Source organism: Pseudonaja textilis, chromosome 16, assembly GCF_049901715.1.
Source record: "Pseudonaja textilis isolate UNSWEBS1 chromosome 16, rPseTex1.2, whole genome shotgun sequence".
Classification (NCBI taxonomy): Eukaryota; Metazoa; Chordata; class Lepidosauria; order Squamata; family Elapidae; genus Pseudonaja; species Pseudonaja textilis.
In genome coordinates this window covers 8,479,752-8,499,358 of record NC_142005.1, presented here as the reverse complement: position 1 = coordinate 8,499,358, position 19,607 = coordinate 8,479,752, and the positions used below count along the sequence as shown (strand labels likewise).

Below are 19,607 nucleotides of genomic sequence, written 5' to 3'. Positions count from 1 at the left end.
AGAGGAAGGAGGGAAGGAAAGAAGGAAGAGAGAAAGGGAAGGAGGAAGAAAGGGGAGGGAAATAATAGAAATATATAAATAAATAAGGAAGGGAGGAAGGGAGGGAGGGAGGGAGGGAGGAAGGAAGGAAGGAAGGAAGGAAGGAAGGAAGGAAGGAAGGAAGGAAGGAAGGAAGGAAGGTCTGGAGGACTACTGCCAGAATCCCCTCCCTTCTATTTCAACCAGGAACGGAAAACCTACAATGAAACCCGGATTGGCTTTAGATGCCTTGAGAATGAATGTCAGTCACACTCAAAGGATGCTACCGTAACCATGGAGACCCACAGAGAGCGGGATGTTGGTGGTGCCACAGAGCCAATGGATCTCCCCAGGGTTTGGGGAGCGGGTGTGTGTGTGGGGGTATCACCCAGGTTGAGAGATCCTTCTTCCCTTGGACTGAGGGGCTGGTGATAGGACCAAGTCTCCAAGAGAGAGAGAGAGAAAGAAAAAGAGAGAGAGAGAGAGGAAGGAAGGAAAAGAGAAGGAAGGAGAAAGAGAGAGAAAGGAAGACAAAATGGGAGGGAGGGAAGGGAAGGGATGAGAGAGGGAGGACGGGGGCCTTTCCTTTCCTCCTTCCCTTCTCTTCCCTTTTCCCTTCCTACTCCTTCCCTTTCCCTGTTTATCTAGCTATCGATTTCCTTCCTTCCTTCCTTCCCTCCCTCATCAGTTTATCTAGCTATTCCCTTCCTGCCTTCCCTCTTTCTTTTCTCCTCTCCTTCCCTCCCTCTCTCTCCCAGCCTTCCCTTGTGTCAGCCTGCCTGTCTGCCTATCTATCCAAACATCTATTTACCCATCCATCAACTCCCCTTATCTATCACCTCACCCTCCCTCCTCCACCTCTTTCTCTGATATCTCTCTAAATCTTGACAGCTTTTACACGCGTGGATCAGCTCTCAGAATCCCCCCAGGCATCAGAGGAGACACTGTTCTGGTCTATACTTAGTCCTCATTTTAGGACCAAAGCTGCCTGGGGAATTCTGCCGGTCGAAATCTATACATACCTCTGACAGCTGTCAGGGTTGAGGGCCACTGCTCTAAACTTTATTATCTATCATCTCTGTATCGATTACCGTCTGCCTGACTGTCTATCCCTCCCTACGTCCCTTCTTCCAGCTGGATAATTCTCTTTGCTGATTCATACGCCATCAGGTCAGAAAGCGTGGTTTTGCCATAATAATAATAATAATAATAATAATAATAATAATAATAATAATAATAATAATAATAATAATAATAATAATAATAATAATGGAATAAGAACAATAAGAATAAGAACAATAACTATTATTGTTACTGTTATTATTATTGTTGTTGTTGTTATTTTTATTATTATTATTTTAGAAAAACATTAAGCAAAGACTGGCCAATCACTTAATCTGAGCCCATCTTGATGACCCCTAAGAGACCCCAAGAGGAATATAATGCTTTAAAAAAAAATCATCTCCCAAGTGAAGAATGAACCTCTCTGTACAATCTCAAATTTAAAAACAAAAATGAGACTTGAACCAGGCCTTTGGACCTCCCCTGCTGGAAACCTTAAAACGAAATAAAAGCCAACGCGTTCCAGTATATCAAGTTGATGTTGAATCTCTCCCGGACTCACCTGGACTTCCCGGGTGTGATACGCAATGATCAGCCCCAATAAAATTGCAGTGGAGAGGCTGATCAGACACTTCAAGGCCAGAGAGAACATGGAGCCCTGCAAAGAAAAGAAATATATCATAAATTAAGTTGGGAACAGCACCGTTTCCCTCCTCCCTTTTCTCATACCAAGCAAGCAAAGCTGAAAATCATCTATCTATCTATCTATCTATCTATCTATCTATCTATCTATCTATCTATCTACCTACCCCCTATCTCTCTCATCTACCTACCTACCCCCTATCTCTCTCTCTCTACCTACCTACCTACCTCTCTCATCTGCCTATCTATCTATCTATCTATCTATCTATCTATCTATCTATCTATCTATCTATACGAAATGCCCCTCACGCATCATCACAAAATCTCCAGAACCGTAAAACCTACAAACTTGACATTGGGCCCGTATGTTCCTCTCGGCTTCTAGGCGCTCGCTAAGAAAGCACGTTTTGAAATAACCATCAGAGCATTTAGAGTATTTCCTATATTATTATTATTATTATTATTATTATTATTATTATTATTATTATTATTATTATTATTATTATTATTATTATTAACATGCTCTGATGCTAAGGAGTTCTACTCCCCCTCCCCACCTGGAAAGAAATCTCTTCCAAATGCAAAACACAAGCAGAGGAGTTTCAGTTTCAGTTTCACAGCAGCCCCAAGCAGCTTTAGTCCAGAACAGTTGAGCTAAGCCACGCCCAGGCTCCTTGCTGTCTCCTTCTTGCTCACACAGTAAATACTCTTTCAGTTTCCAAACAGGCCTCCACTCTCTCACACACTGAACAGGACTGCTAGCCAGGTGAATGCCAATGGATGCTGTTAGGCAGAGGCAGAATTTCCCCCCCTTATTTTCCTCCCCGAAAACTAAGCCTGACCACATAGTTTTGTAGCGAAGCGCGAATATATATTATTTATTCCCTCAAAAATAAGATTTGGGCTGATTTGATTGTCGTCCCCCAGCGGTCCAATCCAGCCACCCAACCTTTTAAAATAATACAGACTGTCCTCAACTTATAACTAAGAGTTGAGCCCAAAATTTCTAGGACAAAAATCCGGGACACCCAACCTGCTTTGTGTCTCTGAGAAAGGCAGTCCCGGACTTACGACCGTGATGGAGCCCAACATTTCTGTTGCTAAACGAGACATTTGTTCAGGGGAATAACAGAATAATAACAGGGACCTTGGGAGGTCATCTAGGCCAACCCCCTGCCCCACCCAAGCGGGAGGACCCTATTGCTGAGTTTCGCTCCGTTTTACGACCTTCCTTGCCAAAGTTCTTAAGTGAATTGCTGTGGAGGAACACAGCCAGGAAGAGAATCCCTGTCAGGTTTGTTTGCCAGAAGGTCGCAAAACGAGATGGCGTGATCCCCCCCCCCGCCCCCACCATCATCAATACGAGTCAGTCAGCAAGCGGACTGAATTTTCAGCCGCAGTGATCTGCTTAACGACGGGTGGCCAGCAAGGCTGTAAAATGGGAGCAACGCTCCTTTCTCCACTGTCTCGCTTAGCAGCGGAAATGCTGGGCCCAACGGCGATCGTAAGTTGAGGACCTGCTGGTGTTATTTCCCCCACCCCTCCCGCCGGAGCTACGAGACCAAAGAAGCTTCCAGAAACCCCTTCAAAATAGTTCTAACAAAAAAAGAAAAAATCAAAGCCGTGGAAGGCGTTAACCTTTAGCCGAACAAAAGAACAGAAAAAGATTTCAAATCCGAATCGAGATTTTCTCCCCTAGGAATTCGAAGAATAACTCTGACTCTGAGGTGTTTGTGTGTTTTCCACACTGACCATTGATTTCTCCGGGCTGGGAAAAATATCCCTCCGGAGTGGAATTTCCTATTTTCCCCAGAAAAATAAGATATCAATCTTTCTAAGTTTAGCATCATCCCACGAAGACAAAAGGCATCGTTATGAAGTAGCCCCACTTTCTACGTTTATGCATGTGTATATATGGGTGTGTGTGTGTACGTGTACGTGTGTGTGTGTGTGTCTGTGTGTGTCTTTGTGTGTATATATATATGTGTGTGTATGTGTGTGTATATATTTGTGTGTCTGTGTATATGTGTGTGTATATGTGTGTCTGTGTGTGTCTTTGTGTGTATATATATATGTGTGTGTATGTGTGTGTATATATATATATATATGTGTGTGTCTGTGTGTGTGTATATATGTGTGTGTGTATATGTGTGTATGTGTGTGTCTTTGTGTGTATATATATGTGTGTATGTGTGTGTGTATATATACATGTGTGTGTATGTGTGTGTGTGTATGTGAGTGTATATATATATAGATGTGTGTGCGTGTGTGTGTGTGTGTGTGTATATATATATAGATGTGTGTGTATACGAATGCCTGTGTATGTGTATATATATCTGTGTGTGTGTGTATGTTTCTCTCTGTGTGTGTGTATATATATGTGTGTGTGTGTATGTATGTGTGTGTGTGTGTGTGTGTGTGTGTATGTATGTGTATGTATGTATAAACACACGCACGCACACACCTGATCCCAATCTAAGGTTGGGCTGTTGGGTGGTTGAGGAACACGGCGTCCTTTTCATGGGCTGAGTTGGCAAACCTCTCCATTGTACATCACAAACCACGATCAACAATTCAGCGTAAGCCCCCCCCCCCAAGAGCCCACCGCTGACTCAACAAACTACGATCGACGGAAAACCCGGTTTAGAGGGCCCTTTTTCACCGGAGACTGGCCATGACTTCGTCTCTCGGCCTCCCGAGCACCGGGAAAAGACTAAGATCCCTTGGAGGCAGGACGGCACGAAACCCACCCAGCCAAAATGGGGTCCCCTAGACGGGTGTGTGTGTGTATGTGTGTCTGTGTGTGTGTGAGCAAACAAACCCCCTTTCCTTCCAGTTTTGGAATCTGGGGTCGATTGCTGGCCATCGATTTTGCTAAAAAGCAGCCTCGGGAAGAAACCAGCTTCGGCCAGGACTTTTCCAGATCAATTAGGCGCAGAGCCAGAAGGCGCTTGGCCTCATGCCACCGATGCCCGCCCTGCAGGAAGGGAATACTTTGCCCGCCCTGGGCGCAGCTGTTACAACTCCAGCCTCCTCTCCGCCACCCACACGAGGGGATTCCTGCCAAACCAACCTTCCTTGTGTGCGTGTGTGTTGTTTTAACACAATAGCGCTGACCCACAAGGGTAGGAAAAAGAGGTGGAGGGGAGGGGCTGGACATAATTCAAGATTATTAATAGCTCGGGGGTTTACTTCTTCTCCCCCTAATTATAAAGCAGGCGGCTTGAGCAGGGATTGGCAACTTTGAGGAGGCTGGCAGGGGGATTCTGGGAGTTGAAGTCCAGCCGTCTTAAAGCTGGCTGGCTAGGGGATTCTGGGAGTTGAAGTCCAGCCGTCTTAAACATGCTGGCTGGGGAATTCTGGGAATTGCAGTCCAGCCATCTTAAAGCAGGCTGGTAGGGGGATTCTGGGAGTTGAAGTCCAGCCATTTTAAAGTAGGCTGGCAGGGGGATTCTGGGAGTTGAAGTCCAGCTGTCTTAAACATGCTGGCTGGGGAATTCTGGGAGTTGAAGTCCAGCCATCTTAAAGCAGGCTGGCAGGAGGATTCTGGGAGTTGAAGTCCAGCCGTCTTAAACATGCTGGCTGGGGAATTCTGGGAATTGCAGTCCAGCCATCTTAAAGCAGGCTGGTAGGGGATTCTGGGAGTTGAAGTCCAGCCATTTTAAAGTAGGCTGGCAGGGGATTCTGGGAGTTGAAGTCCAGCTGTCTTAAACATGCTGGCTGGGGAATTCTGGGAGTTGAAGTCCAGCCATCTTAAACATGCTGGCTGGGGAATTCTGGGAGTTGAAGTCCAGCCGTCTTAAACATGCTGGCTGGGGAATTCTGGGAGTTGAAGTCCAGCCGTCTTAAACATGCTGGCTGGGGAATTCTGGGAGTTGAAGTCCAGCCGTCTTAAACATGCTGGCTGGGGAATTCTGGGAGTTGAAGTCCAGCCACCTTAAAACAGGCTGGCAGGGGGATTCTGGGAGTTGAAGTCCACCCCTCTTCAAATAGACTGACTGAGGAATCCTGGGAGTTGAAATCCACCCCTCTTAAAGCTGCCAAGGTTAAGACAGGCTGGCTTAGAGATCAATTTAATAATTCGCCCTCAAGCCCAGAAAGATTTTTCTCCTGGTCCCAGATGCTTTCAAGAGAGGGGAAAAAAATAAATAAATCAAGGGGCATCTTTACCCACACAAAAAAAAACCCTAAGTCCACCGGCGAACGCTGCACCCCGAAGACTGGTGGCCTTCCCCTTGGCTGAATCGGGGTTGGGTGAATAAACCATCATTGGGAGGTTGCATTTACAAAATGGATGGGAGGGTTACACGGCAGCCGGGAACTTCCGGCCTCCCCATCTTCTGTGCCAGGCAGGAGGAAGGAATTCTTTGTTTAAACTCCCAGAGATGGGAAGCCAAGAAAGGTGATAAATAAATAAGTAGACATTTATCAGCCAGGCCCAGACGTAACTAATGGGTGAGATTTGGCTGGGGGGGAAAAACTGACAAATGCAGGAAGAAAGGAGGCAGAGACTGGACTGCCATTTGTCAGAAATGGTGTAGGGTCTCCCGCTTGGGTGGGTGGGGGGGTTGGACTAGATGACCTACAAGGTCCCTTCCGACTCTGTTATACTTTCTATTCTATTCTATTCTATTCTATTCTATTCTATTCTATTCTATTCTATTTTCTATTTTATTCTATTCTATTCTCTCTTTATTCTATTCCATTCTATATTCTATTCTATTCTATTCTATTCTATTCTATTCTATTCTAATTTTCTGTTCTTTCTTCTATTCATTCCCCAGCCCTCTTGCTTTAAGACGGCTGGATTATAACTCCCAGAATCCCCCAGCCAGCCTGCTTTAAAATGGGTGAACTTTACAATTTATTCTATTTGTTCTATTTGTTATTCTATTAATCTGGCCTCATTATCTCAGTGACATGAATCTCCAATACGACTGATAATATTCTGAAAAAATTATGGCCCAGCTTAAAAAAAAATATATGGAAAGAGCCAGTTTAGAAAGATGCCGTCGGTCACCTGACGAACTTGTGCCTTCCTTATAAGAATTTGCTCCGTCTTCCTGGAACCTTTAGAGGTCATCCAGACCAACCCACTGATACCATAACTGTCTTTGAATCTCTAAAGGGTTGATCCTAAGATAATCATATCTAGTCATAGGTTAGTCATCTACCTCATCCCCAGTTGGCAGGAGAAGAAATAGCAAGTTAAACTGACAAGGAAGAAAATTTAGATTAGAAGTCAGGTGGCATTATAAGGTGTCAGCCAATGGTTCAGGCTGGCCAGGGCATTCTGGGAGTTGAAGTCCACACAGCTTAAAAGTTGCCAAGTTGAGAAACTCCGGATGAAACTATTAGAAAACATTAATTTTTCTTCGTCCGATTGCCGGTGGGGAAAATATTATTTGATTGATTTCCAGGCCTTGGTGTCTGTTTCCTGGTCACAGACGGAACATTCTTTCGCTATCAATCCAGAGGAATTCCTGCCTTTCTTTCTTTCCTTCCTTCCTTCCTTCCTTCCTTCCTTCCTTCCTTCCTTCCTTCCTTCCTTCCTTTTTATCCTTCCTTGTTCTTTTCCCTTCCACTTCCTTCCTCCTTTCTTTCTCTCTATTCTTCCATTTTTCTTTTCTCCTTTCCTTTTCCTTCCTTCCTTCCTTCCTTCCTTCCTTCCTTCCTTCCTTCTTTCCTTCCTTCCTTCCTTCCTTCCTTCCTTCCTTCACCTGTCTCCTTCCTTTGAGAGGGGAGCAAAGGGGGGGGGCATGCTTGGCTCTCCCCCCACCCCATCCAGAAAGAGGCATGGGGAGGAGTTGGACTCCAAAAATTGAAGCCCCTTCCCCCAGCAGCCAGACCCCTCTCTTTAAATGCCTGCAACAGGTACTTAGAATAGGGGGTGTGATTTGGGGACCCCCCCCACTGGTTAACACCCCCCCCGACCTCCAGACCCCTCCTTACTTGGAGAAGAAATATGGAGAAGAGGAGAAATGAGGCCCACTCATGTTAAGGTTGCTCCCCTAAGCAGCCAGCCCTCTATCCAAGAGGGGCACACTTTGGGGACCCCCCCGAGGGGTTGGCCTGCCCCTCCCAAGTGACTTCAGTCCCCCTCGCAACTTTGGAAAGAAATATGGGGAAGAGGAGGGGGGCCCAAACCTCCCCAAGCAGCCAGCCCCCTATCCAACTATCCAACAAGCGGGGTGAGTTTGGGGGAACCCCTCCAAGTGTCTACAACACTCCGCTCTCCCAATGACCCCCCCCATCTCCCTCTCAACTTTGGAAAGAAACGTGGGGAAGAGGAGGGGCCCAAACCCACCCAAATTCAAGCCCCCCCCTCCCCAAGCAGCCAGGCCCCTATCCAACAAGCAGGGTGCCCTTTGGGGTACCCCACCAAGTGTCTACAGCACTCCCAGCGGACATCTCCATCTCAACTTTGGAAAGTGATATGGGGAAGAGGAGGACCAACACACCTACATACCGAGGTTCAAGCCCCCTAACTAAGCAGCCAGCCCAATATCCAAATGGGGTGCCCTTTGGGGAACCCCACCAAGTGTCTGCAAGCCTCTCCCCAGCGACAACCCCCCATCCCGGTCTCAACTTCGCAAAGAGGTGTGGAGAAGAGGAGGAAGAAAAAGGTCAAACCCAGCCAGATTCAAGCCCCCTCCCCAAGCAGCCAGGCGCCTTATCCAAACGGGGTGCCCTTTGGGGAACCCCACCAAGTGTCTGCAAGCCCCTCCCGAGCGACCCCCTCCAAACCCTGTCTCAACTTCGCCAAGAGGTGTGGGGAAGAGGAGGGGGCCAAACCCAGGGAGGGTCCGGTTCCTTCTCCAAGCAGCCAGGCACCTTTATCCAAGTGGGGTGCCCTTTGGGGTACCCCACCAAGTGTCTGCAACCCCCTCCCCAGCGACCCCCCTCCAAACCCTGTCTCAACTTCGCCAAGAGGTGTGGGGAAGAGGAGGAAGAGGAGGGGGCCAAACCCAGCGAGGGTCCAGTTCCTTCTCCAAGCAGCCAGGCGCCTTTATCCAAGCGGGGCGCGCTCGGGGTGGGTCTCCTCTTTGGCGAGTCGAAGCCTCCCCCACCCACCCAACCTCGGACTCTGCCCTCCCCACCCCCCCGGTCCCTCCCTCCCCACCCCGGCCCCTACCTTGGAGTACAAGCCCCAGGAGAGCTCCGTCTCGATGACCATCACCACGATACCAAACATGCCGAAGATGAGCGCGTAATCGCTGAGCCGTTTGCGCTTCTCGAAGAGGGCGCGCCGGTGGCCCAGGCGGTAGCCGATGTTCTGGTTCTTGCGCTTGGGCGGCTTGGCGAAAGGCGGGCCGGGGGCTCCGGGAGCCGGAACCGACCCGGTGGAGGAAGAGGAAGGCGGGGGTTGCTGCTGGTGGTGCTGCTTGGCTCCGGGACCCCCGCCCGTGTTGGCTTGCAACAACCCCGCCGGGGAGTGGTTGCCTTCCCGGGAGATGACGATCTCCGGCGGGGGCGGCCCGGACGCCAAGAGTTGCAAAGGTTGAGCTTCTCCGCCGGGCTCCGGAACCGAACCGGTGCCGGCAACCGGTCCGCTGGCGTCGAGCAGGTTCCGACGGGAAGCGCTGAGCCGGCTGAGAGGTTTCATGACGCCGCCGCTGTACTTGCACGAGCTCATGGCGATCTCCGTGAAGGGGTTGCTGTCCCGGCGGTGCGCCAAGGGGCTGGCGGCTTGGCGGTGCTTGGCCGTGCCGCCGCCGCCGCCGCCTCCTCCTCCGCCACCGCCGCTGGAGCTGGGCGAGTGGCCCGGAGCCGCCCAACCGGGCTCGCCGCTGACGTTGGGCTGGCTGCCGTGGCGAGAAGCCGGGCGCAGGGCGGCCACGGCCGGGGGAGCCCGCAAGGGACCCCCGGAGGCCGGTGGCACGGGTGGCACCGGTGCCAAGGGTGCCAAGGGAGCCGGGTTGGGTGCCAGGTTGGGGGGCGCGGCCGGTTCGCCCCCTCCCGGGTCGAGGAAGGGCGCGGGGGGCTCCATCCTCCTCCTCCTCCTCCTCCTCTTCTCTTTCTCCTTCTTCTTCTTCTCCTTCTCCTTCTTCCTCCTCCTCTTCCTCTGCCCGGCCCTGGCCCTGGCCCGGCTCAGCGCGCTGCCCGCCCCAGCGCAGGGGCATCCAAGCCGGCGCCCACCCCCACCCGCGCGGCTTGCCCAGCCTGGAGGCTGGGGCGGGTGGCAGCACCGGCGGCGGCTGCAGCCGAGCTGCCAGCGGGCGCGACTGGAAAGCCTGGCACAGGAACGCGCCGGCCGGCCAAGCCCCCCTTGCCTTGGGATGGCGCTCATTGGCTGGGCCGGGAGGTGAGGGGGGGGTGACATCACGAGCCCCCCCTTCCTCCTCCTCCTCCTCCTCCTTCCCCTCCCCTTCTAACGGGTGGGTGGGTGGAAGAGGAGCCCCCTCCCCGAAGCCGCCCGCCGGGACTGCGCCTGTGCGCTCTCCTGCCGCCAGCGCCACGGGATTCGTGGTCCGCTTTTGCGCGCCCCCCCTTCCCCCCCCCCCACAACGACAGAACGGGGGTCTGCTTCATTCATTCGGCCGGGGAAAAGGACCCGCCCAGCCCCACCCGCCACCGGGAGGCGGGGAAAGGCTGGCTGGCAGGTGGGCGAAACAACAGGTGGCGATGCTGCTTGGAGAAGCCTCTCCCGGTTGGAGGGCCGATGCCCGGCCTCTATGGAGGAAGAGGAGGGGGAGCGCTCTCCGTGCACAGCCCCCCCAAAATCCATCCACGTTAGATCGGGGAGTCAGCCGCCCTAACGTCTGGAAGAGCTCATCTAGCCCATTTGGGAGCTCACCCTCCCCCCCCCTTTTTAAAAACCCTTCCCCCTCCTCACCAGAAGGGGCCTCCAACTCCCATCAGCCACCAGCTGGGAGGATGCAATGGTTTCTGGAGTCGGTGCCAATTGTCAAAAATTGATATAGATGGATGGATGGATGGATGGATGGATAGATAGATAGATAGATGTAGGTAGGTAGGTAGTGATAGATGAGAATGATAGATGCGTGTATGTGTGTTTGTGTATGAGAGAGAAGTAGATAGATGAGAGAATGATAGATGATAGAAAGATAGAGAGGGAGGGAGATAGATGAGAGAGAGAGGTAGAGAGATGAGAGATGAGAGAATGACAGATATGTAGGTAGGTAGATAGATGATATAGATACATAGATGAGAATGATAGATGCATGTGTGTGTGAGAGAGAGGTAGATAGATGAATGATAGATGAGAGAGAGAGAAGTAGATGAGAGAGGTAGATAGATGATAGATAGATGAATGATAGATATGTAGGTAGGTAGATAGATGATAGATACATAGATGAGAATGATAGATGCATGTGTGTGTGTGAGAGGTAGATAGATGAATGGTAGAGAGAGGAGGTAGATGAAAGGTAGATAGAAAAATGAATGATAGATATGTAGGTAGGTAGATAGATGATAGATATAGAGACATAGATATACAGAGACATATAGATAATAGATATAGAGAGATATAGAGAGACATATAGATGATAGATATAATAGATAGGTAGGTGGGTAGATAGATATAATAGATATAGAGACATAGATGATAGATAGAGATAGATAGGTAGGTAGATAGATACGACGGGCAGGAGAAATCCCTGCTTCGGTCTGCCTTGGGAACACCTGGCTGAACACCTGTGGCCTTGCCCTATGCACACCCACTGCCAACCTTGCCCAGGTGTGACCCACGCACTCCATTCAGGTGGCAGAAGGGATGAAGTCACGGCCAGCCAAGGTTGCATCCAAGGAAACACCGAAATCGCGTGAAAAAAATCAAATGGCGTGAAACACGGTCCCGCGTCCCTTTCCTTCCTTCCGTGCCAGTGGCCACTTTCATCACTAAATGAACCGTTGTTAACTCCTGTCTTTATACCTTGGCTGCTTTCCAAGGAATCCTTGTGGAACAGGCCAAAAGAGGGGTGTGGGGGGGTGTCCAGAAGAAAGAGAGACACTGCCCCCCCACCCCCGTTAATGGCTCACCCCTCGTGTACTAGATAGGACCAGTAGCTGGAGGTGGAGTTCTCGCCTCACCATCAGGAGGCTGCGAGTTCGATCCTAGGTAGAAGCTATTAGTTGGGATAGACTCTCTCCTGCTCTAGCAGGGGCTTGGGCTAGATGACCTCCAAGGTCCCTTCCAAGTCTTGTTTATCTGTATATATAAAAGCGAAATACATCATCACAAAATCTCCAGAACCGTAAAGCCTACAAACGTGAAATCTGGCACGTAGGTTCCTCTTGGCTTCTAGGGGCTCACTAAGAAAGGATTTTTCCAAAAGACCATCAAGCGCATTAGTATTTCCTATATTATTATTATTATTATTATTATTATTATTATTAAACATGCTCTGATGCTAAGGAGTTCTACTCCTCCTCCCCACCTGAAAAGAAATCTCTTCCAAAGGCAAAACACGAGCAGAGGAGTTTTAGTTTCAGAGCACCAAGCAGCGTTAGTCCAGAACAGTTGAGCTAAGCCACGCCCAGGCTCCTTGCTGCCTCCTTTGTTCACACAGCAAATACTCTTTCAGTTTCCAAACAGCCCTCCACTCTCTCACACACTGAGAGGATGCTAGTCAGATGAATACCGATGGATGCTGGTAGGCAGAGGCAAAAAATTCTTTATTTCCCCAAAAAACTAAGCCCCACCACATAGTTTCGTAGCGAAGCGCATGGATATCCAGCTAGTTCGATATATAGGAAATAGAAACGAACACATTCATACAACCTGGTGTGGGAAAATCCTTTCCATCCTCCCCCTTTGAGTGGCTGCCCTTCTTACATCCCTCGCCTGGATTGGACCCCAGAAGGGCCAATCAAAAAAAAGAGGCAGGGGCCTTTAACCAATCAACGGGCTTTATTGGAGCACTGCCACCGCCTCCCTACCCAACAGGCGGAAAAGAAATTATGCGTTTCTCGTTAATATTAGCGATTCATACGCGATGCTGCCTTAACGGGGGTAATACACACAGCAACAGAGGCAGGAAATTGGGGGGAGGGTCTTGCAAACAGCTGGGAGAGCATTTCCCATTCAGAAGGGGGAGGAGGGGGAGTCCAGGCTGAAAACAGCCCCCTCCCCAAGTCGCTTCCCCCTCTCCTTCCCCCAAAATGCAACAGCCTTGCAGAATGGCTCACCTTTTTTTTTTTTTTTTGCAAATTTGCTTTGCACACCTTCCCGGGAGCCGATCTGCTTAGTGGCCAACTTATTTTAATTCCCCCCACCCCCAAGGGAATTAAACCCACCCCCCCCAGCATCGGAGCGGAATGAAGCCGGGGAGGGGGATTAAACTCGCGGAGTGGGGGGGAGGAGTGCCTGCAAAAAAAACCGCGCCTTCCAGGTGCATTTCAGAGGCTGCTTTCAATGCGCTTCGCTCTCATCCCAATGCAATAATTTTTGGGGGGGCGGGGGGTGTCTCTCCCTCCCTGTTTTCTGGAAGGAAATCCCCCCCCGCCCCTCCCCATATGGCAGAAGAACATTTTGCTGGGGGAGAAATTGGCATTCTGCCACGGGCCAAGGGAGGGGGGGGAGGATTGGGGGAGGAACGAAGCGAAGAGAAAGGAGGAGGGAAAACCAGGCTTTTTCGAGAATAAGGCACGACAATGTGGTTCCCCCACCTGTTTGGGGACCCCCCCAGTGGGTTTTCCTAACCACAAAGGACCATAAATTGGGAATAAATTTATTTTATCTCCAGGGGGAAAAATGGGATTTTCCTCCTGGGGGAGGTTCCTCCACCGTCACCAATGGATCAATTCAGGTGAAAAAAAAGGTAGAAATCCAACCTTCAGGAGAGCTAAAATCAAGTGTTTTTTGTTGGTTTTTTTGAGGGGGAGAGAAAAAAGCAGGTCTTGCTCTGCCCCCTGGTGGCAGGAAGCGGTACTGCCCTCATCTCAAAGTCGGGGGACGGCGGGAAGAACAAGGACCCCCGTCATCCCTTCCACCAACAGGGGAGAGGAGGAGGAATCGAGACCTTATAGAAAGGTGGGGGGTTTAATCTTCCTCCCAGAGTGACCTGCGGGGCGGTCAAAGCAGGCGGCCTTGTTGCGACGGAGAGGGAAGAAAAAAAACACATTTAAGAAGAAAAAACCGGCACTGGATTATGGCACTTTCTGGAACGGAGTCTCCATTCCAGGAAGGAAGCTGTACAGCAAAGTTTAACGGGATCGTTTCTGGCTTGGGGGAAGGGCGGGGGCGGGGGTGTCTTCTATTTTGGGAAGGACCTCCTCTTCTGACGCCTTCACCCCTCTTTGGTCCTTCAGCCCAGCCCCCAGCCTAAGCCCCCCCTTTGTGCCCTCCCCAACAGAGCTACGGAAGGAGAGAGAGAAAGAGAGAAAGAAAGAGAGACCACCAGGTAACCCAGTTGGTTCCTAAAGCTTGCTCTGGATAAATTGAAGGAGTTTCTCCAGCTGGGCATCCAAAGATAGCTGGTCTCCGTCGTTGGTGATCACCCAGTCGTAGGAGATGCCTTGGTCTAATCCGCACTCGGATTCGGCGTCGTCAATTCCTGGGGAGCAGAGAAAAGAGATGGGAAGGGGGGGGGAAGGGTTTTAACGTCAGAACTTCCGAGTCAAATTGAAAACCCGGTGGCTTTTACAAATGTGCATGCACACGCACACACACACACAGGTAACCCATTGGAAGAAGCTGGCCTCCACTGGCCTCCTGAGTTTCTTAAGGGCTAGAAACTTAGGACCCACCAAACTAAAGATTTGGGGACTTGAAGACTCATATAATGCCTTAACAATGTATTCAATAAATACCCCAGAAACTCATTTATATACAACTCCCACACTGAGAAATTCTGCACCGAAGACAAATTTCTTGGGTGTCCCTTGGCCGAATAGAGCCTTCTATTCTTATTCTAACTATATTCTAATTCTAATTCATTTTAATTCTATTCTATTCTCTCTTCGCTTCTCTCTTCTAATCTATTTTCTCTTCTCTTTCCTCTTCTCTTCTCTATTCTATTTTCTCTTCTCTTCTCTTCCCTATTCTCTATTCTATTCTATTCTATTCTGAATCCTATTCTTTCCTATATTCTATTCTATATTCTATTCTATTATTCTATTCTTTATTCCATTATCTATTCTATTCTATTCTATTCTATTCTATTCTATATTCTATTCTATTCTGAATCCTATTCTTTCCTATATTCTATTCTATATTCTATTCTATTATTCTATTCTTTATTCCATTATCTAATCTATTCTATTCTATTCTATTCTATTCTATTCTATTCTATTCTATTCTATTCTACTCTACTCTACTCTACTCTACTCTACTCTACTCTATTCTATTCTAGTCTAGTTTAGTCTAGTCTATTCTCTCTTCCCTTCTAAATATAGAATAGAAAATATTCTATTCTCTATTCTGATTTTCAGATTCTACACTAGCCACACCGGAACAGAGCAGCTTTATCCGTCCTTCCGTGTACACCTGGACACAATCAGACCACCTCATTTTACCTGTCACGAACACCCAGTTCCGCCTTCTCCGGGTCTCCTCCGTGGCAATCACCCGCACAATTTGAACCAGGTCCCCGTAGACGTCACGGAACCATTCCACGTCCGAGGATCGGCGGGTGTCGCTCACGATCTGCGTTGGCAAGGAGAGGGGAAAGGGAGAGAAGCGAAAAATACTAATAAAAATCTCTTGGGGACTCGAGTTCAAATTCTGGCCATCTGCTCCTCCCTCATTCTTTTAAACTGATCAGGCCCCGTTCGCCGAACCCAGGACTGAGACGGGAGTCGGTCCAGAAGGCAGCTAGAAGCAGTTCCCCCGACTTACGACGATTTGCTGAGCGATCGTTTGAAGTGACGACACTGAAAAAGGATGTTCTCACACTTATGACCGTCGCAACACGCCCACGATCAAAATTCAAGACGCTTGGCTGCTGGCTCGTATTTACGACAGTCGCGGCATTCCTCCCGGTGGGTGTCAAATGATTCCCCCCCCCCCGCTTTTTTGGTGACCTTTCTCAATGGAGAAAATGGGCTCATTGAATGACCATGGGGGACTAAGTTGCTGTGAATTCACTTAACGACGGTCGCAGGGAAGGTCGTAGAATGGGGCCTTAAAAATTGCCTTGCTTAGCTGTTCAGAGCGTCTGCAGTGTGACTACTCTTTATGAGACAAGCCAGGAGCAAAAAATACAGCACAGAGAGGCTTAGATATTTAAGACATATACAGAAATAAACGTGGTAGCAAAATACTTTACAAGCGATTAAACTTCTTAACACAGAGAACTCTGCAATGAATACGGGACACAAGGAGAAAGGACACGCCCTCTAATGGCTGCCTTTATATAAACACCTCTTAAAGGGACAGAGCCCTGTTCCAACCAAGGCTTCCCAAGACCGTAATTAAGCACACGCTTAGTCCAAACCACGCTTGTTTTATTTCAACGCTGGGAATTATGTTCATTCCCAGCCCGTAATGAGTCCCAAACAGTCTCTCGAGATAAGCACCCACCTTTTTCTCCTTTGAAGTATTGCCAACAGACTAAAGTGCCAAATTAACTGTAAAAAGCCAACAAAGTCCACACAGATCTTGAAGATTTAATCCGAACAGAATGAACGACTTTGCTTCCTGCAAAGATTTCCCTACCTTTGCACTTCCTTTATACCTTATGGGAGAGGCAATCACCTCTGACGGCTGATGGCGAACCCCAACAAACCCATCCCCAGTCTTAAAGGGAAATACCCACGCTATGCTAATTTATTCTTATTGCATCAGCGTGCTGGTCGGCTCTTAAATCCCAAGATCTTTTTAACACTAGTAACTTTGGGCTCCACTGTGGTTGTTAAGTTCAGGACCACCTGTATATTCAGCCCGGCCTTACCCAGATGGGTTGCGTCACGCCTTCCACCACAATGCGACAAAAGAAACCAGGGTCGCTCTGCCGTCGTTCTTCCCCCCAACGGATCATGTCTTCGCGGTACAGCTCCTTGTAATCGGTGGCGTCTAGAAGCCGCTGGAAATCCAGGCCGTGTTCCTGCGTGTAAGAAAACCCCAACATTTCCTCTGCAATTCTCCACATTCAACTTCCTAAAATTCCAAAAAAAAAAAAAAGGTGCTAATTCACCCACGGAACTCACCGCCACATGAAAAAAAAAATCCTTAAAATTGAGAACAGACAAATGGTTCCATTCCAGGGCGCGCAAATGTCCCTTGAATTGTATTATTTTTAAATATATCGAGAACGAGCTGGAAACCTGTGTTTCGCTTTGAAACTATGTGGTCGGGCTTAGTTTTGGGGGAAGAAAATAAGGAGGAAAAAATTCTGCTTCTGCCTACCAGCCTCCATCGGTATTCATCTGGCTAGCGTCCTACCATTGTGTGAGAGAGTGGAGGGCTGTTTGGAAACTGAAAGAGTATTTGCTTTGTGAGCAAGGAGACAGCAAGGAGCCTGGGCGTGGCTTAGCTCAACTGTTCTGTACTAAAAGCTGCTTGGTACCCTGAGATTGAACCTCCTCCGCTTGTGTTTTGCCTTTGGAAGAGATTTCTTTTCGGGTGGGGAGGGGGAGTAGAACTCCTTAGCATCAGAGCATGTTATAATATTAATAATAATAATAATAATAATAATAATAATAATAATATAGGAAATATTAATGCTCTGATGGTCATTTCAAAAAATCCTTTCTTAGTGAGCACCTAGAAGGCAAGAGGAACATACGGGCCCAATTTCAAGTATGTAGGTTTTACGGTTCTGGAGATTTTGTGATGATGCATGACTGGTACTGTGCTTTAATATATATATAGAATTTTGCACTCAAATTCAGATTCTACATCCCGCCCAAAACCAAGCAACTTTTAAAAACTAAATTACTTCTTTAATCAGTGTTTCATGCTCAAATAAAATCAGATTCCAGCTCACCCCCCAAAAAACCCCAGATAACAAAAACCACAGTTTTAAATTGAATTACCTATGGGTCATGCTCAACTAAATCCAGAATCTACCCCCCCCCTCCATAGTTTTCTTTAAAAAAGGCAGAATAAATCAGATTTAAACCAAATTACCTTTGCATACTGCTCTTTCAAAGGGCCGGATAAGCGGAGAATGGTGCAAACATCCAGCCCCAACCTGCCAATAAAAACACACAAAAAAAGGAGGTCAGAAATCAACAGGTTCAGTAGAGAGCCTCTCTAGCCAGCAGCAGTCTACCTCACGATGCCCGAAAAAAAAAAAAAAAACAACAACAACAGAGGCCTCCAAACTCTGGGAAGATGCTGGAAGTTGGGAGCCATTCGGTCCAGTTTCCCATGGAGACGTGTGTGTTTTCTGCCCTGTTTAGCTAGGAAAGAGCTTCCAGAGGCAGGAGTAGTTTACCACACAAATTTATATCCACAACGGTCCAATTAAGATATTGAATTCCCCCCTCCCCCAACCAGCAATTAACATATCTATAGATTACAACTAAAGAACAAAACCTGTATTCTATATTAAAATTTAGATCTGCCGGAGTTGAGATTGAATCAAGATCTAATCTAATCTAATCTGGATTTTTAAATTTAATTTAAAGGGGTTGGACAAAGGGGGGGGGTGTTGCTCCAGGACAAAGCCCCCCCCATTTTTTTCAGGCTCTTTCCCTCCCCACCTTTTTTTTTGCTTTGCTTTGGGGATTTTTAGAACAGAATAGAACTGAATGACAGAGTTGGAAGGGACCTCAGAGGTCATCCAGTCCAGCCCCCTAATCAGGCAGGAGACCCTATACCTGTTCAGACAAATAGCTGTCCAGTCACTTCTTTAAAATCTCCAGTGATTGGAGAAAGAAGGAAGGAAGGAAGGGAGGGAGGGAGGAAGGAAGGAAGGAAGGAAGGAAGGAAGGAAGGAAAGGGAGGAAGGAAGGGAAGGAAGGAAGGAAGGAAAAGAAGGAAAGGGACGAAGGAAAGGAAGGAAGGAAGGGAAAGGGAGGAAAGGAAGGAAGGAAGGAAAGGGAGGAAGGAAAAGAAGGAAAGGAAGGAAGGAAGGAAAGGGAGGAAGGAAGGAAGGAAAAGAAGGGAGGAAGGAAAGGAAGGAAGGAAAAGAAGGAAACGAAGGAAGGAAAAGGACAGAATAACAGTTGGAAGGGATCTCGGAGGTCATCTAGCCCAGCCCCCTGCCCAAGCAGGAGACCCTATCCCATTTCAGACAAACGGCCGCCCACATCTTTTCTTAAAAGCCTCCCGTGTTGGACCACCATGCTGCACTGATGCTTTGGGGAGTCGCGTGCCGGCTGCACGTCTGCATGCCTAGCAGACACGCGTGCAAAGTCTGGGGGTGGGGGAAGCATTTGCAAGGGAGGGGGCAATATGAAGGGAGGGGCGCTGCCAAACCAGTGCCAGCCTTGCAAAGGCACATGGGCTGGGGGTGGGGTGGGTGGGCTTTCTAGGCAGCCCACCCACCCCCGTCCATCATGCAAAGGGCCCGCCCCTTCCTCCCTAAATGCGATGCTCCCCACCCCCAGCCATTTTTTTGTTTTGCACATGCGCCTCTTTTTTATTTTAAATTTTATTTTATTTTATCTATCTATCTTATCTATATTTTTTACCGGCTTTGGATTTCTTCGGCCACGAAATCTTTGCCCGATTTTCGCTTCCCGCTGAAAAGCAGCACCAGCTTCGGACACGGCGCCATAGCTCCAACAAGTTTCCCCGCACCCACGCCACCCCCGCCCGCCCCGGCCGGATGGTCTCGCCCGGGCCCCAGCGTTCCATCCGCGCGCTCCCGCCTCCCCTCGCCTCGCCACCAATTGGAAAACGGCCCGGGCTCCGTCGCGCGCAAGAGAGGGCGCGACCATTTCGGAGGGGGTGGGTGGAAAGGGAAGCAACCCCAGCAAGCGTCGGAAGAGTGAGAGTAGCCGGAAGGAGGCGGGGCAGAGCTGGAACTAAA

At 48.9% G+C, this 19,607-nt stretch overlaps 2 protein-coding genes across 4 annotated transcripts in view; both read right to left on the bottom strand.

Moving 5' to 3' along the window:
* KCNN3 (potassium calcium-activated channel subfamily N member 3) overlaps positions 1 to 9,733 on the bottom strand; it is a 36,049-nt gene extending 26,316 nt beyond the window's left edge. The window contains 2 exon segments of the mRNA XM_087913909.1: positions 1,643 to 1,738; positions 8,858 to 9,733. Of these exon segments, the coding sequence (XP_087770035.1) occupies positions 1,643 to 1,738; positions 8,858 to 9,712 (951 nt within the window). The 5' untranslated portion in view covers positions 9,713 to 9,733.
* PMVK (phosphomevalonate kinase) overlaps positions 1 to 19,382 on the bottom strand; it is a 152,663-nt gene extending 133,281 nt beyond the window's left edge. The window contains exons 1-5 of one of the 3 annotated variants that reach the window (XR_015739685.1): positions 19,267 to 19,382; positions 17,756 to 17,819; positions 16,578 to 16,730; positions 15,202 to 15,331; positions 14,051 to 14,240 (exon numbers count right to left, since the gene is read on the bottom strand). Coding sequence is in view for 2 of the 3 variants with exons in the window: in XM_026716449.2 (XP_026572234.1) it covers positions 14,104 to 14,240; positions 15,202 to 15,331; positions 16,578 to 16,730; positions 17,756 to 17,819; positions 19,267 to 19,352 (570 nt within the window). In the remaining variant the exon portion in view is untranslated. Of the gene's footprint in view, positions 1 to 12,576; positions 14,241 to 15,201; positions 15,332 to 16,577; positions 16,784 to 17,755; positions 17,820 to 19,266 lie in introns of those variants that run through there. The other 2 variants (XM_087913930.1, XM_026716449.2) reach the window with 2 other exon arrangements.
* Between the last annotated feature and the right edge of the window lie 225 nt (positions 19,383 to 19,607).